The sequence below is a fragment of the Lipotes vexillifer genome, unplaced genomic scaffold (assembly GCF_000442215.2).
Source record: "Lipotes vexillifer unplaced genomic scaffold, Lipotes_vexillifer_v1.1 scaffold1179, whole genome shotgun sequence".
Taxonomy (NCBI): Eukaryota; Metazoa; Chordata; class Mammalia; order Artiodactyla; family Lipotidae; genus Lipotes; species Lipotes vexillifer.
This window is the reverse complement of record NW_006783890.1, coordinates 367,954-392,356: the sequence shown is the minus strand read 5'-3', so window position 1 is coordinate 392,356 and position 24,403 is coordinate 367,954. Positions and strand designations below refer to the sequence as shown.

General features: G+C 37.8%; 1 protein-coding gene across 1 annotated transcript in view; it reads right to left on the bottom strand.

The window, feature by feature from the left end:
• ABCA12 (ATP binding cassette subfamily A member 12) overlaps window positions 1-24,403 on the bottom strand; it is a 184,381-nt gene that overhangs the window by 156,940 nt on the left and 3,038 nt on the right. Inside the window, exon 2 of the mRNA XM_007456410.1 lies at window positions 10,436-10,529. Coding sequence (XP_007456472.1) covers window positions 10,436-10,529 — 94 coding nt within the window. The remainder of the gene's footprint in view (window positions 1-10,435; window positions 10,530-24,403) is intronic.

Genomic DNA, 24,403 nt, shown 5'->3' with positions numbered 1-24,403 from the left:
AACAGGGTGAAAGCAAATTCTTCCATGAAATTACTCAAAGAATTAAATTCATTCTTCAATAGTAGGGAGCTAGTAGAAAATGCAACTGACTTAAAATAAGAAAATAATTAAAAAGAAAGAAAAAGATAGCTCTCAAACATTAGGTTGCATAAGAATCATCTAAGGAGTTCTTTAAACTCCACCCCACTCACTACCCTCAGCACCTCATCACCTCAGCATCACCACCTTCTCCATCACCATCACCAGGTGACAATTCAGAAAGCCTACAGTACTAGTGGGAAGCAGCCATATAGCACAGGGAGATCAGCTTGGTGCTTTGTGGCCACCTAGGGGGGTGGGATAGGGAGGGCGGGAGGGAGACGCAAGAGGGAGGAGATATGGGGATATATGTATATGTATAGCTGACTCACTTTGTTATAAAGCAGAAACTAACACACTATTGTAAAGCAATTATACTCCAATAAAGACGTTTAAAAAAAAAAAAAGCCTACAGTAAAACCCTGGAATCTATGTCTTTCAACAGGTGTATTTAGATGATTTTGATTAAGGTCAAGTGGTTAAGTGTATCTGTTTGTAAATCATGAAGATAGAGAAAAGATAAGGAGAAAAAACACTGTTAATATTGTGATTCCTGTATTACTTTCTCTTTAGTTAGCTGCAATTTCACTCCCAGATTTGTCCTAAATTGCGTTAATCTCATTTGGACAGTATGAAATTAGAGGGTTATAGCTAGTTGTGCATGGAAGACCTCCATATTATAAAGAGTAATTATTCTTTAAAGAAATCTGGATTTGAAAATCTGGAAAGAAAATGAAGAATTGAAGGAGGCAGTATTAAAAAAAATTCTGGGGAAATCACTATCTGTGATAGAAAAGTCTAGACATTTTAGCCCCCTAGCATTTCCAGGGTAATCAAGAGATCGTGAAAATGAAAACTGAAGTGCGAGTCTTAAAACCAGAACTCTGTGCCCAATCCAGTCACCAGTTCCTACTAAACCCTCTTTCATTCTGCTGTAGGAACTCTTTCTAAATGTTATCTGATCCCGATGTTCGAATTTTAGTTGTGTGTGTGTGTGTGTGTGTGTGTGTGTTATATGCAGAGAAAAAAGTCTGAGAAAATGTACACTGAAATGTTAACGATGGTTATCTTTAGAAGGCAAGATTATGTTACTTATATTACTTTAGAAGGCAAGGAGACTTCTCCTTTTTGCAACATGAATACTCGTATTAAATTACTTAATTTTTAAAAAATGAGCATGTATTTCTATGGTCGGAAAAGAGATAAATATTTTGAAACAAAATTAATTTACTCAAAAGTTCCAATGTGGGCTTCCCTGGTGGCGCAGTGGTTGAGAGTCCGCCTGCTTATGCAGGGGACCACGGGTTCGTGCCCTGGTCCGGGAAGATCCCACATGCCGTGGAGCGGCTGGGTCCGTGAGCCATGGCTGCTGAGCCTGCGCGTCCAGAGCCTGTGCTCCGCAACGGGAGAGGCCACAACAGTGAGAGGCCCGCGTACCGCAAAAAAAAAAAAAAAAGTTACAATGTCTTCTCATCATCTTCAAAATAAAGTCCAATACTTTTGCTACTGACCAAATAGCCTCATCTCCCAACACTCACAATAAACATTCTCCTTTTTCAGACAAAGCAAACTCCAAATTCCTGGTACATCTAACTCTTTCATGTCCTATGTCCTCACTCATGTTGATTGCTCTCTGTTAGGAATGCAAAGACATGTTGTCTAGCTGACAAACTCCTACTCATTCTTTAAGAATCATGCTAACACACAGAACTTCCTTGTGAAACCTTTCCTGATATCCCAGGTAGTGCTATATGAGCCACACTGGAGCCCAAGGCAAAAGAAAAAGCAGTAATACTGATCTTGACTTTATTTAAAATTTTGGTATTTTGCATATAGAATTTTAAAATTAATTTTTATATTTTAGAATATTGTATTGAAACATGATTGATCTTGATTACTGAGTTTTTGTTAACCCCTCAAATTTTGCCTTGTATCTGCCTCCCTGTGGCCCTAGCCCTGATTCCAGGTAAAACTGCTTGGATTCCATCTTTTCTGCTGCTTCTGCTCTTGGTCCGACCTCCACTGGGGAATTTATTGCACTGCGTACTTATTTTAGTTCCTGATACATAGTCTGTTATAGACTTGATTGCTCTGGGTCCTCATGACGTTCTTGATCAGCACAGACGTGAGATACCTTTTAAATATGTGACAATGGCAAGAATAAATGTGAAACCTTAATCAAGTGTCTTAACTTTTCTGAGCCTGCTTTCTTATCCGTCAAATAATGACAGCCTAGATGATTTCAATGATACTCAATTATTGATATTATACTCTATATGCATTATTATATCATATATAATATAAAAAATAATATCCAACACTAATGTAGCTCTTATTATGTGCCAGGTACTTTTCTAAGTATTTAACAAGTATTAATTCATTTAATTCTCACAACTCTATGAGGTAGGTGCTATTATTAACTTCAATATACAGATATGGAAAATGAGGCTCCAAGAATCCAAGAGTTTTATCCTAGGCTTATGTTTGAATACAGGCAGTTTGCATCTCTAGTCTGTGCTCTAAGCCCCTACATTGCCTCTCACGATAGTAATGATTTTATATATAAGCATAAATACATAAATATATAACCAAAACAAAGATTTTATTTTTTAATGTGAAAATACTATAATTCTAACCCACAATGAAATTCTAACTGACCTGAGACAAGCCAATACTGTATGCTGTGGCATTTCTTCCATGAGAGCTACTTTCACTCTAAAAATACACTGGTTCATTGATCTAAGCAAAGGACATGATATGACCTAATCAAAGAGAATGAGAAAACTTGAATCGCGAGAGTAGCATAAAATGACTAAGGTCTGGTAGGCCAGCTTTCCTGGGTGATGCTTACAGGAAGGTTTAATAAAACAGTCACTCAGGAAAACACACAGCCAGCCATGAAGCCAAACCCTCACCTGTGAGCCTGTGTGTGGGCTCTATGTTCTCTGACAAGTGAAAAGGAATTGGCTGAAATTACTTTGTTAAATCAGCCTCTTAGCTCCAAGGGTATACTGGAAACATCAACTGATAGTCGTACCTCGGCAAGTGACATTACTATACTTGTGAGAATTTTATAAGCAATCATTTATTTATCTGTATTTATCAGACAGGCTTGGATATTAGAGGTTCCTATCTGACAGTAACAGGAATTCCTCTGCTCTTTATAAAGGGAAGAAAAGGGAAAAGGAGTAAAAAAAGAGAAGGCATGTGACTCCCAGAGCCACTTTCAGTGAGGCAGTCATGTCTGGGAAGCTTGTAAGGTAGATCATCAAAAGTAGGGATGAAGCAAAATGAGCAGAAAAACAAAATCCTCCACTGTGCAATCAACAGCTATTCTTTACGCTCTATCTTTCTGCTTGTTAAATTAGTGTTATTGTACTTCAAGGTATTTCCCATTCTCGGATGCAACTCTGTGCACTAAGCCTAAGAGGGTATTAGCTGATAAATCCTTTTGTCACGTTATGTGGCATTAGGGTGTGCCCATCTGCACTGCATGAGAGAATGGCAGAATTCCAAGTCAGGGAGATGGGCAACTACCAGCCGGAACTGTGGCCGTCCCTGTGCACAAGTGTAGTGGGGCCGTATTCACGTCCCCTTTCCTCCTGCTCCATTCAAGTCTGCCTGGAGCGCTGGAGCAGGCAATCACCATGTAATCCCAGTCCTCGGCTTCTATGAGTTTCACAGAATTTCCTTCTGGGTTATCATCTAAAGGGTCAGTAATGTTCCCCAAAACAGTTAACTACTGACTTACTGATGGAAGAAGTAAATGATGGGACTCTGGCTTTGACATTCAAAAGCTGTTCCATGCAGGGGCTCCCCTGGCGGCACAGTGGTTGAGAGTCCGCCTGCCGATGCAGGGGACACGGGTTTGTGCCCCGGTCCGGGAAGATCCCACATGCCGCGGAGCAGCCGGGCCCATGAGCCATGGCCACTGAGCCTGCGCGTCCGGAGCCTGTGCTCCACAGGCTTTCTTATCCGGGAGAGGCCACAACCAGTGAGAGGCCCGCCGACCCCAAAAAAAAAAAAAAAAAAAAGCTGTTCCATGCAATGCGAATGCTTCCCACTAGCTATCTATTTTATATTTGGTAGTGCATCACACGGGAAGATCAGCTCGGTGCTTTGTGACCACCTAGAGGGGTGGGATACGGGTGGGATACGGAGGGTGGGAGGGAGACACAAGCGGGAAGGGATATGGGGATATATGAATACATATAGCTGATTCACTTTGTTATACAGCAGAAGCTAACACAACATTGTAGAGCAATTATACTCCAATAAAGGTGTTAAAAAAAAAAGCTGTTCCAACCTTTTCTGGAACTTAAACAAGAAGCAGACTGTAAATCTCTCCCACACAAAAATCTTTCATATGCGTTCACAAGAATTTATTAATTTGTGAGGGAAATTCCCAGGTAAATCTACCTGGGGAGGAGTGAGGGAGATTTATATCCATTTTCTTTTCCTAATATTACCATTATAGACATTTTTGATAGCACAGTCATATTTACCTGGGTCAAAGAAGTAAAAATCACACCCTAAACAAGCTAACTTGTTGTCCTTCACCCACCTGGCTTACACTGATTTTTCTGTTATCCATCTCTGGATGAATTTTGTAATCTAATCATCCATATCAATTTTTCAAACTGTATCAAATTCTGACCAACACATAGCATTCCTATTTTGTTTCCTATGTTAGGAATTACGCTGTATCTGACAAGAGTGTGATAAAAGTGTGATGTTATGATGTGATTTCGGCTATTAATGTGCTATCTGTCCAATGAGTGAGTCCAGATTAAAGCATAAAGTGGTCAAAGACCACTCATTATTAGCCAATATATCCACAAGAAAGATATAAAGGAGAAATAATTGGAGTTTGAATGACCAGGGAAGGCGAAAGGGTAAGCTTGTCTTTTAATAGACAATGGCGGCGGGGAGCCATGAGCATGGGATGTGTGGAAGACTTTCAGAAACAGTTTCTTTAGGCACAGGCATCATACTTCAGAACAGAAAGTTGGATGAATCCTAATTACAAAGGTCCTGAAAGTGAGGCAAAGAGAAGTTGAAATCTGATTGACCCAAAGAGTATTTTAGGGCATTATCTGATGATAAAATGTGGGAAGAGTTAGAGGCAGGGCTTCCAGAAACAAACAAACAAAAAAGACAAATAAAAAGCAAATAGACAAAAAAAAAAAACACCTTTTGAAGAAATCCAGGCATGAAACTGAGATCTTGAACCAAAGGGTGGCAGGAAGTATGGAAGGGAAGGGATAACTCCAGGACGCATTTCACAAGACAGATTCTGATTTGAAGGATAGTGGTTTGGGAGGTGAAGCAAAGGGAGGAGTCAAGATGACTCAGATGTCTCTAACCTGAGAGATTACCTAGTGTTGCTGGCACACCTGAGAATGGAGAAATCGGATGGGGCAATCCTGAGCAGAAGATGAGTGATGATGAGTTCTGATCTTCCCAGAACAAAGCCTATGTTAATTTTAGCCAATCAACATACAAAAGGATATTATTTACCATGGGTTCCTCAACTAATACTATTAAATCATGAGTGTTCTGGAGAGCGTGGTACACCCCGGAATTCTATCCTTGTGCACTTGCCTTCACTTTCATAAAAACACACCACACAGGGCTTCCCTGGGGGCGCAGTGGTTGAGAGTCCGCCTGCCGATGCAGGGGACGCGGGTTCGTGCCCTGGTCCGGGAAGATCCCACATGCCGTGGAGCGGCTGGGCCCGTGAGCCATGGCCGCTGAGCCTGTGCGTCCGGAGCCTGTGCTCCACAGCGGGAGAGGCCACAACAGTGAGAGGCCCGCGTACCGCAAAAAAACAAAACAAAAACACACCACACAAAAAGTCAGAGCAAGAGCAGGGCCAGAAAAAAACTCACTCCTCTGGCTTTCAAAGCCTTCACCAGTGAGGGGCCTCATAGGCTCTTTCCCACTAACAATTCAGATACCGTAGGTATAACAACACCCATGGATCCCACAAGCCACCAATTAATCAATAATTTCAATCCATCTTCTCACATTTTTGCCTAGAGCTGCTGACAAATAGAAAAACCAACTGAGTTCACTTTTACAACCATCTTCGATCTCTGACAGTACTAACAGGTGGTATGAGGAAGAAACTGGAGAGGCTGTAAACTCAGATGAGCCTTAGGATTGCCATTGTTGGCATTTGTGACCTGGAAAAACTCACTGTATGGGTTCCGGGAGGGGAGGGAACTGTGGTTAAAATCCAGGCTCAAGGACATAGTAATTATGTGAACGTTAGTAAATTACTTAACATTTCTATGCCTCAGTTTTGTTACCTTTAAAATAGGAATAATCATATTACATAGTTCAAAGAGATGATGTAAGTCTTAACTCAGGAAATATATGCAAAGTACTTAGCACGGTGCCTGCCGATGGTCAAGTTGTCAATAAACGTTTACTACTATTATTATTTTTATTGCATCCATGAAGACAAAATGTATGCTTTGGAAGCCAAAAGACGTGTTAGGAATGATGACCTTGGATTTAGCAAAGCTGCTGAGTCACATGTGGATGGGTGGAATTCAGTTTAACCCTGTGATAACACAAATTTGGATATCATTCAGTTAGCAGTTTCCCTTGCCTTCCAACAGTCCCTGTTTTCAGCTGTGGGATTGGATGAATTTCTTATTTTCTGAGGAGACAGGGGTATTAGAAAGTGACAGCCTCGAGACAGTTGGAGTTTAATTTAGCACATGATCATATTTGTACAGGTGGAGTTTAATTCAGCACATGATTATATATGTACAGTATAATTTCCATTTTAGGGATATTTTCAACCACTTAAAAAACACTGTTTTTCATTAACTTCATAAAAATGTGACTTCTTGTTGGCGATACTACATTTTTGGGCATCCACTTATTTCATTATGGGTGGGTCTTGTAAGGTAATCATCACTGAGGAACTGTTTGCCTGCACTTTCATGGGTATGTGTGTTAAAAGGAGACAGAAGCAACTCACTGCACATTATAGCTTGGCTTAGCCTCAATGTGATTTGGGAGTTTGGTTTGCTTTTGTTTGCCTTTGCTCCTAAGCATAATATTTTGGCTTTTAAAGCTTGCCTCTTGACAAGCCACTGCCTGTAGAGATTACAAGCGGTTGGAACTATTTCAGACTTGGCGCGTAGGCCCATTTCTTCTCCGTGTGAACAAGAAGTATCTGGGCCTGTCTGCCAGCCTTTGGAAAGCTTTCTTTACCTGGGACTTAGTATTTGCAGGGGCAAGTTAACCTAAGCTGTTGGTGGCAACACAAAAGGGAGTAAATGAAGGCAGATGATGCCAAAAGTAAGCATTTTGCTTCAGACTGGTGCTCACCATGGCAGGGACTGCAGCAGCTTCCGTACTCACCAAAAATCCAGTATTCTCCAGGGCCCAACAGAAGGACTACCGAGGGAGTCCTTTGAGTTGCTGATTATATTTGTTCTGAATGATTTACCAGTCCTACATACCTGCCTGGCTAGTCTGGGAGCAGAATGTACCCACGGGATGACAACTCCCATTCTCACCATAGCTGAGTTTCAGCTGGGGTGTAGTCTGGAGTTTCGTCTTCATTTCTCTATTGCCCAGCTAATACTGAAGAAGTCACTGAAGCCCAAAAAGGATTTTTACTCTGTTAAGCAGGATCTGATTTCTGTGATACTAGAACTACAATGATGCATGTAGAATTTGTCAAACAGGGGCAGCATTCCACCTTAAAAAATAATATTTAGGATAAGTCTCATACATACATCAGAATCCACTTCTTCCCCATATTTTTTTAGTTCATGATAGAGACAGGGAAGGAGTTTATATTCCTAATTTCTAATTTTTAGTCTACTTTTGCAAAATCTAAATAATGAAACATGAAAAATTAGTACTGACTACTGGATTTAAGAAATGTGAGCCTATAAGCTTAAAACCAGATTCTGGAGCCAGACTGTCTGGGTTCAAATACTGACACCACCACTTATTAACTGTGCAACCTTGAATGAGTTACTTAACCTCTCTGTGCCTTGGTTTTCTTGACTGTGAAATGAGGAACACAGCCATTACATAGTATGAGATCAAGACATATTTATCATGATTATTATCAGCTCATTTTAATCTTCCAGTATAACAGATGTGGAAAACAAAGAAAAACAACAATCTAAAAAAACAGAATTAAAAAACCTAAATCCAAACTATCATTTTGAAGGTATTCTCTCTCTACCACAAGAAAGAAAAAAAAAGTAACTGCATCTATACTAGTTTTAGATTCTCTACATTACTCTACAGAATAGTACCTCCAATTATAAAATTACATTTTATACTCTACTCTATAGGATGAGTTAAAATCTTGGACATACTTTGTATTTGGCTCTATGTGTAAGAGGGTAAGATATGACACAAATCTCATGGACAAAGAATAAATAAAGGTGGTTTCCAATACCTTTCTCTCTTATCCCACATGATTGAATTTTGGCAAATTAAAATCTCCTTGGGTCACAGTGTTCTCATCTGTAAAGTGAGAGGGTCCCTTTCAGTTCTAATAACAAACGAATTATCTATTTTCTAGACTGAGTCTTACACGGTCTGAGAGACTCTAGCAAAAATACTCTTAATGTTTGAACTCTTCTATAATTTTGTTCCCTCCTACCCACAAACATAATTGCTTCTAAGCTAATTATTACTAGAGTATGATAACAGGTTCACAGTAAAAAATGGTTATTCATTTCCTTTTGGATAGTGTGTTTTGCAGAGCCTTTTATTTGGTCTGTGAAGCACTTGTCACATGGCTTTTCCAAGTTTTTCTTTATAATTTAGTGGGATTATAAGAGCTCTCCATGATTTTCCCCATGAATCTCTAAATCCTATAGGGTAACATCAATTGGTTTAAGACTACTCACTCACACACCTTATATTTTTCTCTTAGAAGTTTTAGAAAAGGAACTTTATATAACTGAAAAATCCTTAAGAACAAGAAATTGGTGAAAATAAGTTGTTGAAAGGAGCTAACAAACTCCTATCACTATCGCTAGCAAATTGCTAATTAGCATCTTTAACTAGAGTAGTTCAAAGAGTATTTGTCCTTATGTTCTGAATGCATTATTTCTGAAGTCCATGTTACTTAAGATATACAAGGATACATAAATTCCAACAGTATACAATGGAATTAATCTGTTATAATAAAGAACTAATATACACACAATATGAAGAGAACAAAATTATGCTGTTTTTATAAACAACCTAATAAAATCTCATCAGTAACTCTACATAATCACTTGTGCAAAAGTCCTTTAGAAATGATAAGGTGCAATTCAAATGTAAGGAATTATTTGTTCTAGCACCAAGAGTTTAAATGCTTCACACTAACGGAATTGATACTTTCTTTTGAATTATCATATTGTGTATAATTCAAGTAGATTCCACCATGGCTCTCATCTTACTTCTTAGGACTGGGTGATTGAAAAGCACTGTGCTTACTTTAAAAAGTCACTAGCTCATTATTCTCTTTACAAATAATTCGGCATAGTGTTCTTTTATTTGGTGGGTTACCATAATTTATCTGAAATACAATTTGATTTTTCAGAAATCTGATTTACAGGAAGCTTTTTAGGAGATGGCTGCTTTGTGAAACATGAAACATCTGACCTGACTTTACTCCTCTCCTAAGAAAACTGACTCCGAAGTTTAAAAACAAAAGCAAAAACAACACTGGTCACATCATTGGGGTTAAAAGGCTCATCCTGCTCAGTTTTGAAGACTTTTCTGAGTCTCTTCTGCATTTCCATCCTGGATCCAAAAGAAATCACGAACTGAGTGGGCATTGTGCCCATTTTATAACTTGGTAATGACTAAATGTAACTGAAACAACACTAATTGGAAAATAATCTTCTTTTAAACTAAATGTTTTGATACATTGCACCATTCAAGTATTAGCCCTTGAGATTTTTATAGTACTCTGGATTTCATTTGTTCAGTTGATCAAATTCCACTCTATGGCTTCTGCTATGATACAAAAGAAAAGGATGATCTAAGTTTGAGATGGCTGCTTGTTTCTGGTGTACACACTATGGTGGGATTTATGAGATGAACACTAAATGAGTTAAAATTTTATAGTTAAAGATTAAAATATATTCTTGCTCCTACATACTTTATATTTTTTCTAGATAAATATTACAGGCTCAACTTCTTACTGATTCAAAAGACTGGGGAAAAGACATACTAAGCATTTATACAAACACTTCCAAGTGGGAACACTACTCAGAAAAATAAATTTTACAGTAAAACACTAAAGTGGTAGCAAAATAAAATTTAACTAGAATCCAAAAGTTAGGGAAATAAACAAATCTCATTTACTTACAAGTTGCCTTTGGTCTTGGAGGAAATTTGGTCCGGGTAATAGCCAAAATTAAGAAAATAGTAACTGGCCATAAAATCAAGACAAGTGACCAAAGCTGCAAAGTAATGATAGAAAAAAAAAAATGTTAATTATATTGCTAAACCAAAACACCTGACAAGAAGTACATTATACTATAAAATTCCAACACAAGCCAGATATTTGCCTGAAAATATTATTAAGAAAGGAATGAGAGAGTTTTAAAAATGCAAGAAACCCTGAAATAAACACAAGAAGGATTTTTCCAGGTTTAAAATCTTAAAATAACCTTCTGAAGCCCCCTGTCCAGTCACGTTTCATGACTGTCCCAAGAATGATGCTCTTCAAATTCAAGTATGATCAGGAACTTCCTAACTTGAAAATCTTTTAGAGCTTCCCAGTTGCTTGTTGGATAAGGCTCAACATGCTAAACAGGGCATATAAAACCCAACCTAATTTCAACCAAGATGTATCTTACCACTTCCAACATTAGCATTCTACGCTTAGGCATAAAGATTAGTGTGTGACATTGGCTAATGGCTCAATAAACATTGTTGAACAAATGAATGAATGAATGGTTGAGTCAACAAGTAAAAGAGTAAACAGAAACTTAAAGTTCTATGCAACCCCCTCCAAACCACTATAAATAGTATCTTGTGTCTGCTTCTATTATAGAACTTATACTCTTTTTGTCAATATAACTTTTTTTTGGCTTGGCTCATGAAATAAACTGGTAATTCTTTTATGGCAAGAACAGTGTCTAATTCATCCCTGAATTTCCACTGGTATAGAACAGAGGTTCAATAAATGTATATTACATTGAAATTTCTATTAGAGAATTTCACTGTAAGACACTTCAGGAGTGGCTTTCCTCCCCATGTAAACATGATGCAGTTCATAAGACACTATCTGTTTCATATTTTACGTAAATACCTACAAAATTGGTTCCATAGCACTGAAAAACATGTATTCACAAGAACATTAACTGTGCCTATAGTTAAACTATGTTTCTGTCTGATTATGCAGTCAGACTTGTTCTCATTCTTCCCCCATTTTTCAGAGACAATTTGCTTTTGCCAAATCTCAAACTACTGCCTGGGGCTCTTCAATTCTCCAAAAACATCTAGACCCATTCAACTATTGATCCTTAAGTAACTCTCAACCTAAATTTTCCATGAAAATCTCCATGTGTCTCTATCAGCACTGATCTCCTTGCTGGCAGATCTGTCACCAAATTCTTAGAACTTTGGGTTTAAGGGCAAGTTTTAGAAAATGGAGGAAGTTGACTGTCGATCTGGGGAATCCTAAGGGACTCAGTTTAACCACAGCTTAAAAGCTCCCAGACAGGCTCAACAGCCTCATCTATAGAAGCACTTCTCAAGCAATAATGTGCGTACCAAATCGCCTAAGGATCTTGTAAACACATAGATTCAGATTCAGTAGATCTGTGGCTGGCCGGAGGTACTGTATCTCTTTCTGACAAGCCCCAGGTAGGCAATGCTGATGCTTCTGTCTGTCCATGGTCCACACATGGAATACAGGAATTCTAAATGCACACCACCCTACCTAACTAGCAGGACTGTTTACAGTCTTGGAATATTTTTGTTGGAAATTTCCTTTGAGATCATCTAATGCACAGAATTCTGGGCATTTCTAAACTTGGACAGGAAAAAAAGATCACATTTTTATTTTCTCCAGCTTATGACTCTTTAGTATTTCCATTAATGATGAATATAGGCTAGGAACCACAATGTTATTAGGAGTACCTGTGACTTCGTCACCAATAGAAACCACAGATATTTTCAACTCATATTAGTGTTGTTGCAGATACCTCAAAGTGCTGTTTATACTCATCACAGCATTAAAATTGTAGTAGTCATGGATTCACCTTTATTTATTTATTTAATGATAGAAGAAACATGCATTACCGTATCATAAACTTGCTTTTCGATACCTTAATAACTGAATTTCAATATAATTGGTTTTATTTGTAATTGTATTTATTTCACTGATTTAAGAACATTATTCTTAGAAGGGCCATAGGCTTCACCAGGCTGTCAAAGACATCCAGAGCACAGAAGAGGCTAAGAAGCCTTGATCTGATCCAACTCCCTTTTTTATTCTCTGGGTTGCAGAGGGTTAGCATAACTTATCCAAAGTTATATACCCAGTTGGAAAGCAGAGCAGGGGACAAGGATGTGAACACCAAGATACTAAGATAGCATTTTTTTAAAAAAATCATGCTGCTCCGAGGAATACAAAATATGAAAGTACTACAGAAAGTGTACTGGAAAAACATGTGTGTTATGAAAATATAAGATGTGTTATTATTCTAGCCTAATCTCTGATATATTTGAAAATAAGAGTCTATTCTTCGAAGATCCTATATACAAGGTACAATTTTTATTCTATGTGACTCATTTGAATTGTAGACTATAAGGAATTAAGGTTAAAAATATTTAATGTTTGTGGATTTATTGGTTTTATATTTGAAGCCATAGTTATCCTTTTAAAAATGTATTCATCTGAGTAGGTTCAGTGCCCCATAGCTACTTTTAGGAACATCTATTCATTTTCCATAGCAACCTCATGAGAATTCAGTGAGCAACTGAGATCAGTTACACCAACTCAAATGTACATTTGCATTCAAATAAAGAACATATGTCACGGGATATCTTTAAGTTATCTTTAGGTTGATATAATTTTATGGTTTCAAGCGGATGTTTTGGTAATTTTGAAATTAATTTTAGACATGATTTAGATCCAAACAAAAATGCAGTATCAGAGTAGTTTAAGGCACCCTGTTTTAGGTAAAATCCACTGCAAGCCCATAAACAATCTATTATCACAAGATTTCCCCCAGGATTTTAGGTCAGAGAGGTTTGGAGAACATTTCTGCATACAGCACTTTAGAAGGATAATAAATCCAAAGCCCTCCACACTGTGATCTCAGGAATGTTAAGGTTGACAAGTTAAGCACAAAAGCAAGAAATAAAATTTAAATTTTCATAGCAGCAGGATTGCTCTCAATACCATTCTAAATATTATCATAAACAAACAAGGAGCGAATGCAATGTCAAGGATCCAAATATTAAACGGATGAGCCATGACTTTTTTTGTTTGTTTGGAGAAAAGGCTAAAATATTGATTTTATATATACAGACACCGGGGCTACATGAAAACTTTGGGAAAAATAGTTTTTAAGAGTTTCATAATTTTGCTAATATTTTAATTATCTCACACGTGCCTCTATACCTCACTTGAATTCCATACTCCCTGCATTCTTGACATCTAAGGGCATATGCACACTGAGTAATTTACAATTCCTTAGTGGGCCATGGCATTTGTCTCTTTTTATTTCTCCAGAGTTTATTTGCTATTGAGATGTCCCCTTCTGTTCGCTTTCTCTTCACTTTCCCCTTTCTGAAAAATTCAGTGCCCCAAATCCCTTAGGTGGGGCAGCAAGGTAAGTTCACATTAGGACTTGGGGCACCACAGTGACACAGTGAGGGAGGTGGGTCCTTAGCAAGGTGAAGAGGATATCCACAGTGCAGCAGCCAGACATGGGGTGTCAGGACCCAAGTCGGGTAAGGAGGCTGTCTGTGCAGGGCAAGGAGCAGGTGATCGGTTTCATATAGGAAGGTTGATTAAAAGTAAACATATCCCACGTTGGAGGAGCCTGGCTTTTCACTATCCATCAGAGAAATTATAAACATGATAAAGGGCGAAACTAGAATGAACCCGGTAGTGTTGGGTTACAATTAAAGATATGGCTATGAACTGCTGGTTCATGAAATATAGCGATAAATGTGTGTGTATAACTTCTTTCTTTCTCTCCAGTCCCACAAGTTGTTTCTGCCTCATTGTGTACTTTCTCTGTCCCAGCCCTGAAAATACCCATTTTTTTCAAGAAACACTAGCTTCTTTTAGTGGATGAGAACTAGGTGTGCTTGTTGCTATTAGGGTATTGCCATGTCCAAGCTTGAACAGAGCTATAGAATATATGTAGAATGTATGCAGACACAGAGATAGTTAGATACATACATACATACATACATGGAAAGAAATAGGTAGGTAGGTAGACCAATAGACAGAAGAGCTCTAGATATACTGCTCAGAGAATCTCAGAGAATGATGGGGACACATCAATAAAACACAGATACCTGCAAGTGACCATAACTGAGCATCAAATCTGACCCACTGGCCAAAATTAAACATTAAAGACATTATGTTAATAAAAGAGTATATCTAACTGAATAAATTAGGAATCCATGAGTCTATGTAAATATAAATAAATGTATAAGGAAACAGATAAACTGAAAGTTTAATGAGGAATGGAATACGTAGCTGGTCTCAAAATATTTCCCCATAAAATGAAACAAATTGACATCATGCCCCACCTGATGTGATGCAATATGAAGAACAGAGAATCACTTGTGTGGTATTTCCTTCCAGAGGTAAATAACCTGAGTCTCTACTAAATGAATATGCTACAAAACAACAGATACCCTACAAAACAACAGCTCTAGAATGTTCAAAATGTGTCAGGGTCATTAAAGTCAAGGAGAGACTACCAAACTGTTACAGACTGAAGGAAACTAAAGACATGAAAACTAGGTACAGAACATGACTGGACTATTTTTCTGTAAGGACATGATTGGGAGAACTGGTGAATCTTGAATTGGATCTAAGGATTTGATGGTGGTATTGGGTTATATTGGAGGATTTCCTTGTTTGTGAAATATGCACATTAAAGTATCTGAGGTAATGGGGCACCAATCTCAACTAGCTCTAGAAAAATTACATTTGTACTGTTCGTGCCACTTTTCCTTAAATTTGAAATTATTTTAAAATTAAAAAATTTTTAAATTATTTTAAAAGTAATTCTTTTTGAAAATCCAGAACCAATTTTTAAAAGACAGCAAAAGAGGGGCTTCCCTGGTGGTGCAGTGGTTAAGAATCCACCTGCCAATGCAGGGTACACAGGTTCGAGCCCTGGTCCGGGAAGATCCCACATGCCACGGAGCAACTAAGCCTGTGCGCCACAACTACTGAGACTGAGCTCTAGAGCCTGCAAGCCACAACTACTGAGCCCACATGCCACAACTACTGAAGCCTGCGTGCCTAGAGCCCGTGCTCCGCAGCGAGAAGCTACGACAATGAGAAGCCCGCGCACCACAACGAAGAGTAGCCCCCGCTCGCCGCAACTAGAGAAAGCCAGTGCACAGCAACAAAGACCCAACACAGCCAAAAAATAATTAATTAATTAAATAAATCTATTTAAAAATTTAAAAATAAAAATAAATAAAAGACAGCAAAAGAGAAGAGGACCAAGAAAAGAGATTTAAAGAAAAAAAAAACATGCTTTCTATCTAGGAACTCTATCCTGTTGCACAACGCAGGTGATAAGTTTTGGAGAATTAATGATGATGACAGGACACACTTCAGGGGCCTTGAAGTCAGTGAGGTCATCCACTCAAAATTCTAGGTTTAAATCTTAAGAAATTCCTTGAATGAACCAAATGTAAATTCACTCCAAAATTTCCATTCACTACAAGATCTGTAGTACTCTTTAACTCAATTGAATTACCTAGTAACATTTGCCTCTGCATTTGCTGAGAACTACTGTTTCAAATCTCTGAAAACCTTTCAAATCTAATTTTCTGAAAAATCTTGGCAGAGCACATAATTTTAACTTTAAGTCATTCACACTTCATTACTTTGTTAGAGCCCTTTATTTTAATTACTGTTAGTACACCTGATTTCCATTTGTGGCCATCGTTTTTATTATGTTCTTATTTTCATTGAAAGTAAATAAGAAAATAAGATACAGGTGAACTTTAAATCAATGTATTACTATATATTTAAAAATTTGAGAAACTACTACTATTTGAATGCCTGTAAGTAGGATTTTCACTCTCTAGTCTTAATCATAAATGTCCTCATTTCCTACCATCTATGCTTGTCCCACGTCACACAGTCACATTACCTGTCTTGCCCTTACAGATATTTGAGTTTGTATCCCTTGCACTAGAGTGGTTAGAAGTTAGTTATGTCTGAAATGAATAATACTGAATATCAGTACAATTTCCAGACTTCAATGGGGATTCTTCTCCTTAACTCTGAAAATAAAAGTAAAATGTTTAGGATGAAGATTCTCCATTTCCCTCCATGAAACCACAGTCTTGGAGAGTCTTAAGGAAACTTACAGTTTAACATACACTATAGTAATCATTCATATAAGGCTTACACATTCATTAACACAATAAAAAATTATTGAGCACCTACTGTGTACCAGGCCCTGAGGATAGAGCAATTAAAATTTTCAGTCTTTTGAGGAAGGGAAACATGAAAAAAAATTATCACCAAATGTAATAGATGATGCTAAGATATAGGAAGTCAAGAGAGTGAAAGGAAGATAAAGCAAGGGGAGCTGAATCTAAAGCTAAAAGATGAAAAACGGTCAGGCAGAAGAAAGGATATGTGTGTTGGATAGAATATGAGAAAGAAGTGGGAGTCTTTCAAGCAAGGGAAACATATGGGTGAAGACCCACAAATGGGAAAAAGGGTGGAATATTCCAGGAAAAGAAATAAGTCCAGAATGACTGGTACATGAAAAGTTAGGGAAAACATCTCTGCAATATGGTTATGCAGCCTGTACTTGAATGTTTCTGGTGATTAGAAGTTCAATATTTCACGAGACTTCTTCATTATTGGACAACTCACATTGTCCGATTTTTTTGCTCATATCAAGGTGATATCTTCCTTCCCGTGACTAACACTTATTTGTCTTAGTTTGGCTTCCCCTCCGGCAGGAGAATTCTACAAGTATGCGAATAGAGACAAAATCCTCTCTCTTGGGTACCAATGCCAGTTCCTTCAGCAATTCCCTGTTAAACATGATTTCAAAATATCTTCCCCAGGGTGAATTCTTGCTGTCAAGTGGTCTTCTTAAAATTAAGCCTACACAACCCACTGAACAAAGCTTAATCACTGGAGGCAGACACCAAAAACAACGGGAACTACGAACCTGCAGCCTGTGAAAAGGAGACCCCAAACACAGTAAGTTAAGCAAAATGAGAAGACAGAGAAACACACAGCAGATGAAGGAGCAAGGCAAAAACCCACCAGACCTAACAAATGAAGAGGAAATAGGCAGTCTACCTGAAAAAGAAATCAGAGTAACGATAGGAAAGATAATCCAAAAGCTTGGAAATAGAATGGACAAAATGCAAGAAACATTTAACAGGGACCTAGAAGAAATAAAGATGAAACAAACAATGATGAACAACACAATAAATGAAATGAAAAATACTCTAGATGGGATCAACAGCAGAATAACTGAGGCAGAAGAAGGGATAAGTTACCTGGAAGATAAAATAGTGGGAATAACTACTGCAGAGCAGAATAAAGAGAAAAGAATGAAAAGAACTGAGGACAGTCTCAGAGACCTCTGGGACAACATTAAACGCACCAACATTCGAATTATAGGGGTCCCAGAAGAAGAAGAGAAAAAGAAAGGGACTGAGAAAATATTTGAAGAGATTATAGTTGAAAACTTCCCTAATATGGGAAAGGAAATAGTTAATCAAGTCCAGGAAGCACAGAGAGTCCCATACAGGATAAATCCAAGGAGAAATATGCCAAGACACATATTAATCAAACTGTCAAAAATTAAATACAAAGAAAACATATTAAAAGCAGCAAGGGAAAAACAACAAATAACACACAAGGGAATCCCCAAAAGGTTAACAGCTGATCTCTTAGCAGAAACTCTGCAAGCCAGAAGGGAGTGGCAGGACATATTTAAAGTGGTGAAGGAGAAAAACCTACAACCAAGATTACTCTACCCAGCAAGGATCTCATTAACCTCTGATGGAGAAATTAAAACCTTTACAGACAAGCAAAAGCTGAGAGAGCTCAGCACCACCAAACCAGCTCTACAACAACTGCTAAAGGAATTTCTCTAGGCAAGAAACACGAGAGAAGGAAAAGACCTACAATAATGAACCCAAAACAATTAAGAAAATGGGAATAGGAACATACATATCGATAATTACCTTAAATGTAAATGGACTAAATGCTCCCACCAAAAGACACAGACTGGCTGAATGGATACGAAAACAAGACCCATATACTTGCTGTCTACAAGAGACCCACTTCAGACCTAGAGACACATACAGACTGAAAGTAAGGGGATGGAAAAAGGTATTTCATGCAAATGGAAACCAAAAGAAAGCTGGAGTAGCAATTCTCATATCAGACAAAATAGACTTTAAAATAAAGACTATTACAAGAGACAAAGAAGGACACTACATAATGATCAAGGAATCAATCCAAGAAGAAGATATAACAATTGTAAATATTTATGCACCCAACATAGGAGCACCTCAATACATAAGGCAAATACTAACAGCCATAAAAGGGGGAATTGACAGTAACACATTCATAGTCGGGGACTTTAACACCCCACTTTCACCGATGGACAGATCATCCAAAATGAAGATAAATAAGGAAACCCAAGCTTTAAATGATACGTTAAACAAGATGGACTTAATTGATATTTATAGGACGTTCCATCCTAAAACAACAGAATACACATTCTTCTCTAGTGCTCATGGAACATTCTCTAGGATAGATCATATCTTGGGTCACAAATCAAGCCTTGGTAAATTTAAGAAAATTGAAATTGCATCAAGTATCTTTTCCAACCACAAGGCTATGAGACTAGATATCAATTACAGGAAAAGATCTGTAAAAATACAAACACATGGAGGCTAAACAATACACTACTTAATAACGAAGTGATGACTGAAGAAATCAAAGAGGAAATCAAAAAATACCTAGAAACAAATGACAATGGAGACACCAGGAATCACAAGCACTGAAATTGAAACTGTGATTAAAAATCTTCCAACAAACAAAAGCCCAGGACCAGATGGCTTCACAGGCGAATTCTATCAAACATTTAGAGAAGAGCTAACACCTATCCTTCTCAAACTCTTCCAAAATATAGCAGAGGGAGGAACACTCCCAAACTCATTCTACGAGGCCACCATCACCTTGATACCAAAACCAGACAAGGATGTCACAAAGAAAGAAAACTACAGGCCAATATCACTGATGAACATAGATGCAAAAATCCTCAACAAAATACTAGCAAACAGAATCCAACAGCACATTAAAAGGATCATACACCATGATCAAGTGGGGTTTATTCCAGGAATGCAAGGATTCTTCAATATACGCAAATCTATCAATGTGATTAACCATATTAACAAATTGAAGGAGAAAAACCATATGATCATCTCAATAGATGCAGAGAAAGCTTTTGACAAAATTCAACACCCATTTATGATAAAAACCCTGCAGAAAGTAGGTGTAGAGGGAACTTTCCTCAATATAATAAAGGCCGTATATGACAAGCCCACAGCCAACATCATCCTCAATGGCGAAAAACTGAAAGCATTTCCACTAAGGTCAGGAACAAGACAAGGTTGCCCACTCTCACCACTCTTATTCAACATAGTTTTGGAAGTTTTAGCCACAGCAATCAGAGAAGAAAAGGAAATAAAAGGAATCCAAATCGGAAAAGAAGAAGTAAAGCTGTCACTGTTTGCAGATGACATGATACTATACATAGAGAATCCTAAAGATGCTACCAGAAAACTACTAGAGCTAATCAATGAATTTGGTAAAGTAGCAGGATACAAAATTAATGCACAGAAATCTCTGGCATTCCTATATACTAATGATGAAAAATCTGAAAGTGAAATCAAGAAAACACTCCCATTTACCATTGCAACAAAAAGAATAAAATATCTAGGAATAAACCTACCTAAGGAGACAAAAGACCTGTATGCAGAAAATTATAAGACACTGATGAAAGAAATTAAAGATGATACAAACAGATGGAGAGATATACCATGTTCTTGGATTGGAAGAATCAACATTGTGAAAATGACTCTACTTCCCAAAGCAATCTATAGATTCAATGCAATCCCTATCAAACTACCACTGGCATTTTTCACAGAACTAGAACAAAAAATTTCACAATTTGTATGGAAACACAAAAGACCCCGAATAGCCAAAGCAATCTTGAGAACAAAAAATGGAGCTGGAGGAATCAGGCTGCCTGACTTCAGACTATACTACAAAGCTACAGTAATCAAGGCAGTATGGTACTGGCACAAAAACAGAAATATAGACCACTGGAACAGGATAGAAAGCCCAGAGATAAACCCAGGCACATATGGTCACCTTATCTTTGATAAAGGAGGCAGGAATGTACAGTGGAGAAAAGACTGCCTCTTCAATAAGTGGTGCTGGGAGAACTGGACAGCTACATGTAGAAGTATGAGATTAGATCACTCCCTAACACCATACACAAAAATAAGCTCAAAATGGATTAAAGACCTAAATGTAAGGCCAGAAACTATCAAACTCTTAGAGGAAAACATAGGCAGGACACTCCATGACATAAATCACAGCAAGGTCCTTTTTGACCCACCTCCTAGGGAAATGGAGATAAAAACAAAAATAAACAAATGGGACCTAATGAAACTTCAAAGCTTTTGCACAGCAAAGGAAACCATAAACAAGACCAAAAGACAGCCCTCAGAATGGGAGAAAATATTTGCAAATGAATCAACTGACAAAGGATTAATCTCTAAAATTTACAGGCAGCTCATGCAGCTCAATAACAAAAAAATAAACAACCCAATCCAAAAATGGGCAGAAGACCTAAATAGACATTTCTCCAAAGAAGATATACAGACTGCCAACAAACACATGAAAGAATGCTCAACATCATTAATCATTAGAGAAATGCAAATCAAAACTACAATGAGATATCATCTCACACCAGTCAGAATGGCCATCATCAAAAAATCTAGAAACAATAAATGCTGGAGAGGGTGTGGAGAAAAGGGAACCCTCTTACACTGTTGGTGGGAATGTAAATTGATACAGCCACTGGGGAGAACAGTATGGAGGTTCCTTAAAATACTACAAATAGAACTACTATATGACCCAGCAATCCCACTACTAGGCATATACCCTGAGAAAACCATAATTCAAAAAGAATCATGTACCAAAATGTTCATTGCAGCTCTATTTACAATAGCCCGGAGATGGAAACAACCTAAGTGTCCATCATCGGATGAATGGATAAAGAAGATGTGGCACATATATACAATGGAATATTACTCAGCCATAAAAAGAAATGAAATTGAACTATTTGTAATGAGGTGGACAGACCTAGAGTCTGGCATACAGAGTGAAATAAGTCAGAAAGAGAGAGACAAATACCATATGCTAACACATATATATGGAATTTAAGAAAAAAAATGTCATGAAGAACCTAGGGGTGAAACAGGAATAAAGATACAGACTTACTAGAGAATGGACTTGAGGATATGGGGAGGGGGAAGGGTAAACTGTGACAAAGCAAGAGAGAGGCATGGACATATATACATTACCAAAAGTAAGGTAGATAGCTAGTGGGAAGCAGCCACGTAGCACAGGGAGATCAGCTCGGTGCTTTGTGACCGCCTGGAGGGGTGGGATAGGGAGGGTGGGAGGGAGGGACGCAAGTGGGAAGAGATATGGGTACATATGTATATATATAACTGATTCATTTTGTTGTGAAGCTGAAACTAACATACCATTGTAAAGCAATTATACTCCAATAAAGATGTTAAAAAAAATTAATATCAAAATTCAATAAAGTATTCCAAATGATAATAGCTAATATATGACTGCTGAGAATGTGCAAGGTGCTACGTTAAACACTTAACATGCACTATCTCATTTAATATAATCACCTCATTTCCTCTTGCAGATGGGAAATTAGAATCTTAAAGAGACTAAATAAGCCTTCACTCCATAAGCCACTAAACGCTAGAGCTGATATTTGGACCCAGGGAGCCTGACTTCAGCACCTGCACAGTGAACCACTAAGCTTTGTAGCCAAACCACTACAGAATAGATTACTAGCTCTCTTTGATTGCAATACCACACTTTTATTAGTTCAGCCTATGACAGCACTGAAAGTCATTTAAAGGTTGAGCTGTAACCTAGAATCATAACTTTTTACTACAAACCTGAAAATAAAAATCGCCCAAACTTTCCTCTATAGAGTATACAGTCTTTTTCTTCCTCTTCTATTCCTTCCTTTTTGCATTGTCTATTAAGTCAAAGGTGACTGTTACTTGGTGTTAACAAGGGGATTCCAAGGTTCATATTCAGAAGTAAGAGTGTGATACTTTAGATGTGAAATAAACCTTAGTTTCACCCCCAAAACAAGGAAACAAAAGTGGCACAAGAGTTCTGTTAATTGGGCTTTCTGCTAGTGAACACTGCCGTCTACATAAATAACCCATCTAAAAACTGGGATCAAGACAATGTTCTGAAATCCATATTTATAGATTATAATACAAGTTGAAGATTGGTAAACCTTCTTTGATGTTTATGAAAATAACACATTTTGATTGGGCTTTAAGCTACTTATTTCTCTATTGCTTCCACTTCCAAAACATCTTTATCTCATTTACTTTTTGCTTGACTAAACTAATAAAATGTGCATGTCTGCGATGTGCCAGGCACCGTAATGAACAAGTAGATACAAATTTTTTGAACAATTAAAAGGGCTTAAGGGAGTAAATAGTACAGATCCAGAAGAGGTAAAAGGGCCTGGAACATTTGACCGTGTAGTTGAGTGACTTGTGCAAGACTGAATTCATTTTAATCTGATTTAGAATTAAATTTGAAATTCGAGTTTAATTCTAAATTGTTTTAATCAAAAAATTATTTTAATGCATGGATCAACCTGTCCCAAAATTTTCAAGTTAAGTCTTCCTTTTTCTTTAGCCATCGTGAGGGAAAATTAAGTGAGCAAGGTGAGGATTGGGGAGGAAGTGTCAAATTTGGTCCAGTTTTAGAAGTTTATCAAGTTGTAGGAATATCTATGATAGAAAAACTAGGTCTATCATCAACTGAGCTGAAGTGTGATCCACCAGCTAAATAGTTACAACAGAAAATAAATAGTTGAAGTTAATTTTCCTTCTTTAGGTCATAAGTCTGGAATTAGATTCCACTTCTATAGAGACTTGTAGTCACTTCTTGATATGCCTATTTAGAATCCATCTTCTTAATGAAAGATAAATTCTTATCTTGCACTATCTAGTCTTTAAGCCTTCAGTGCCTTTGCTGTCCCAGGACTCTGTTTCCTGTCATTAACTAGCATCTCATTAGGTGAGCCTCCCTGCTGCTAACCACCTCTGGTGGAATGTATGCTCATTTTTCCATTATTTTTCAGAGTTATATTATAAGACCAGCAGGGTAGCAGCTGCTACCTTTAAATTGACTTTCTCTATTGCCTAACATTTCTGTTGGTGCCTAATGTATTTTTTCACACTCCTCTAGTACTCATTTTTTGCAATATAATTGAGAATTGGTATTACCACTAATATTGAAAAACAGCAATATCTAAGGCCTCCTTAGCGGATATGATCTCTTTGTTGATGGGCTGAACTCTGAGCAGGGATTAGAGAATATTGGGAAAGGAAACTCAACCTAGGAGCAATAGAGAAGCAGCAGGAGGTAATGGAAAGAAGAGATCCATTTTTGGTAAAATATAACTTTGTGTTTTTAAACTCACTATGTGACTCTGGACAAGTACCTTGAGCTCTCAGGGGCCCTGTAAAATCAAGGCAGTTAGATAATCTCAAAGAGTTCAGAATTCTGACATTTGATTTTACAAAAAAAGCGAGAAACATTAACTCTAAGAACAATTTTGAGGAAAGTCACCTCAAAAATTAAAAATCCTGGGCTTCCCTGGTGGCGCAGTGGTTGGGGGTCCGCCTGCCAATGCAGGGGGACGCGGGTTCGTGCCCCAGTGCGGGAAGATCCCACGTGCCGCGGAGCGGCTGGGGCCGTGGGCCATGGCCGGTG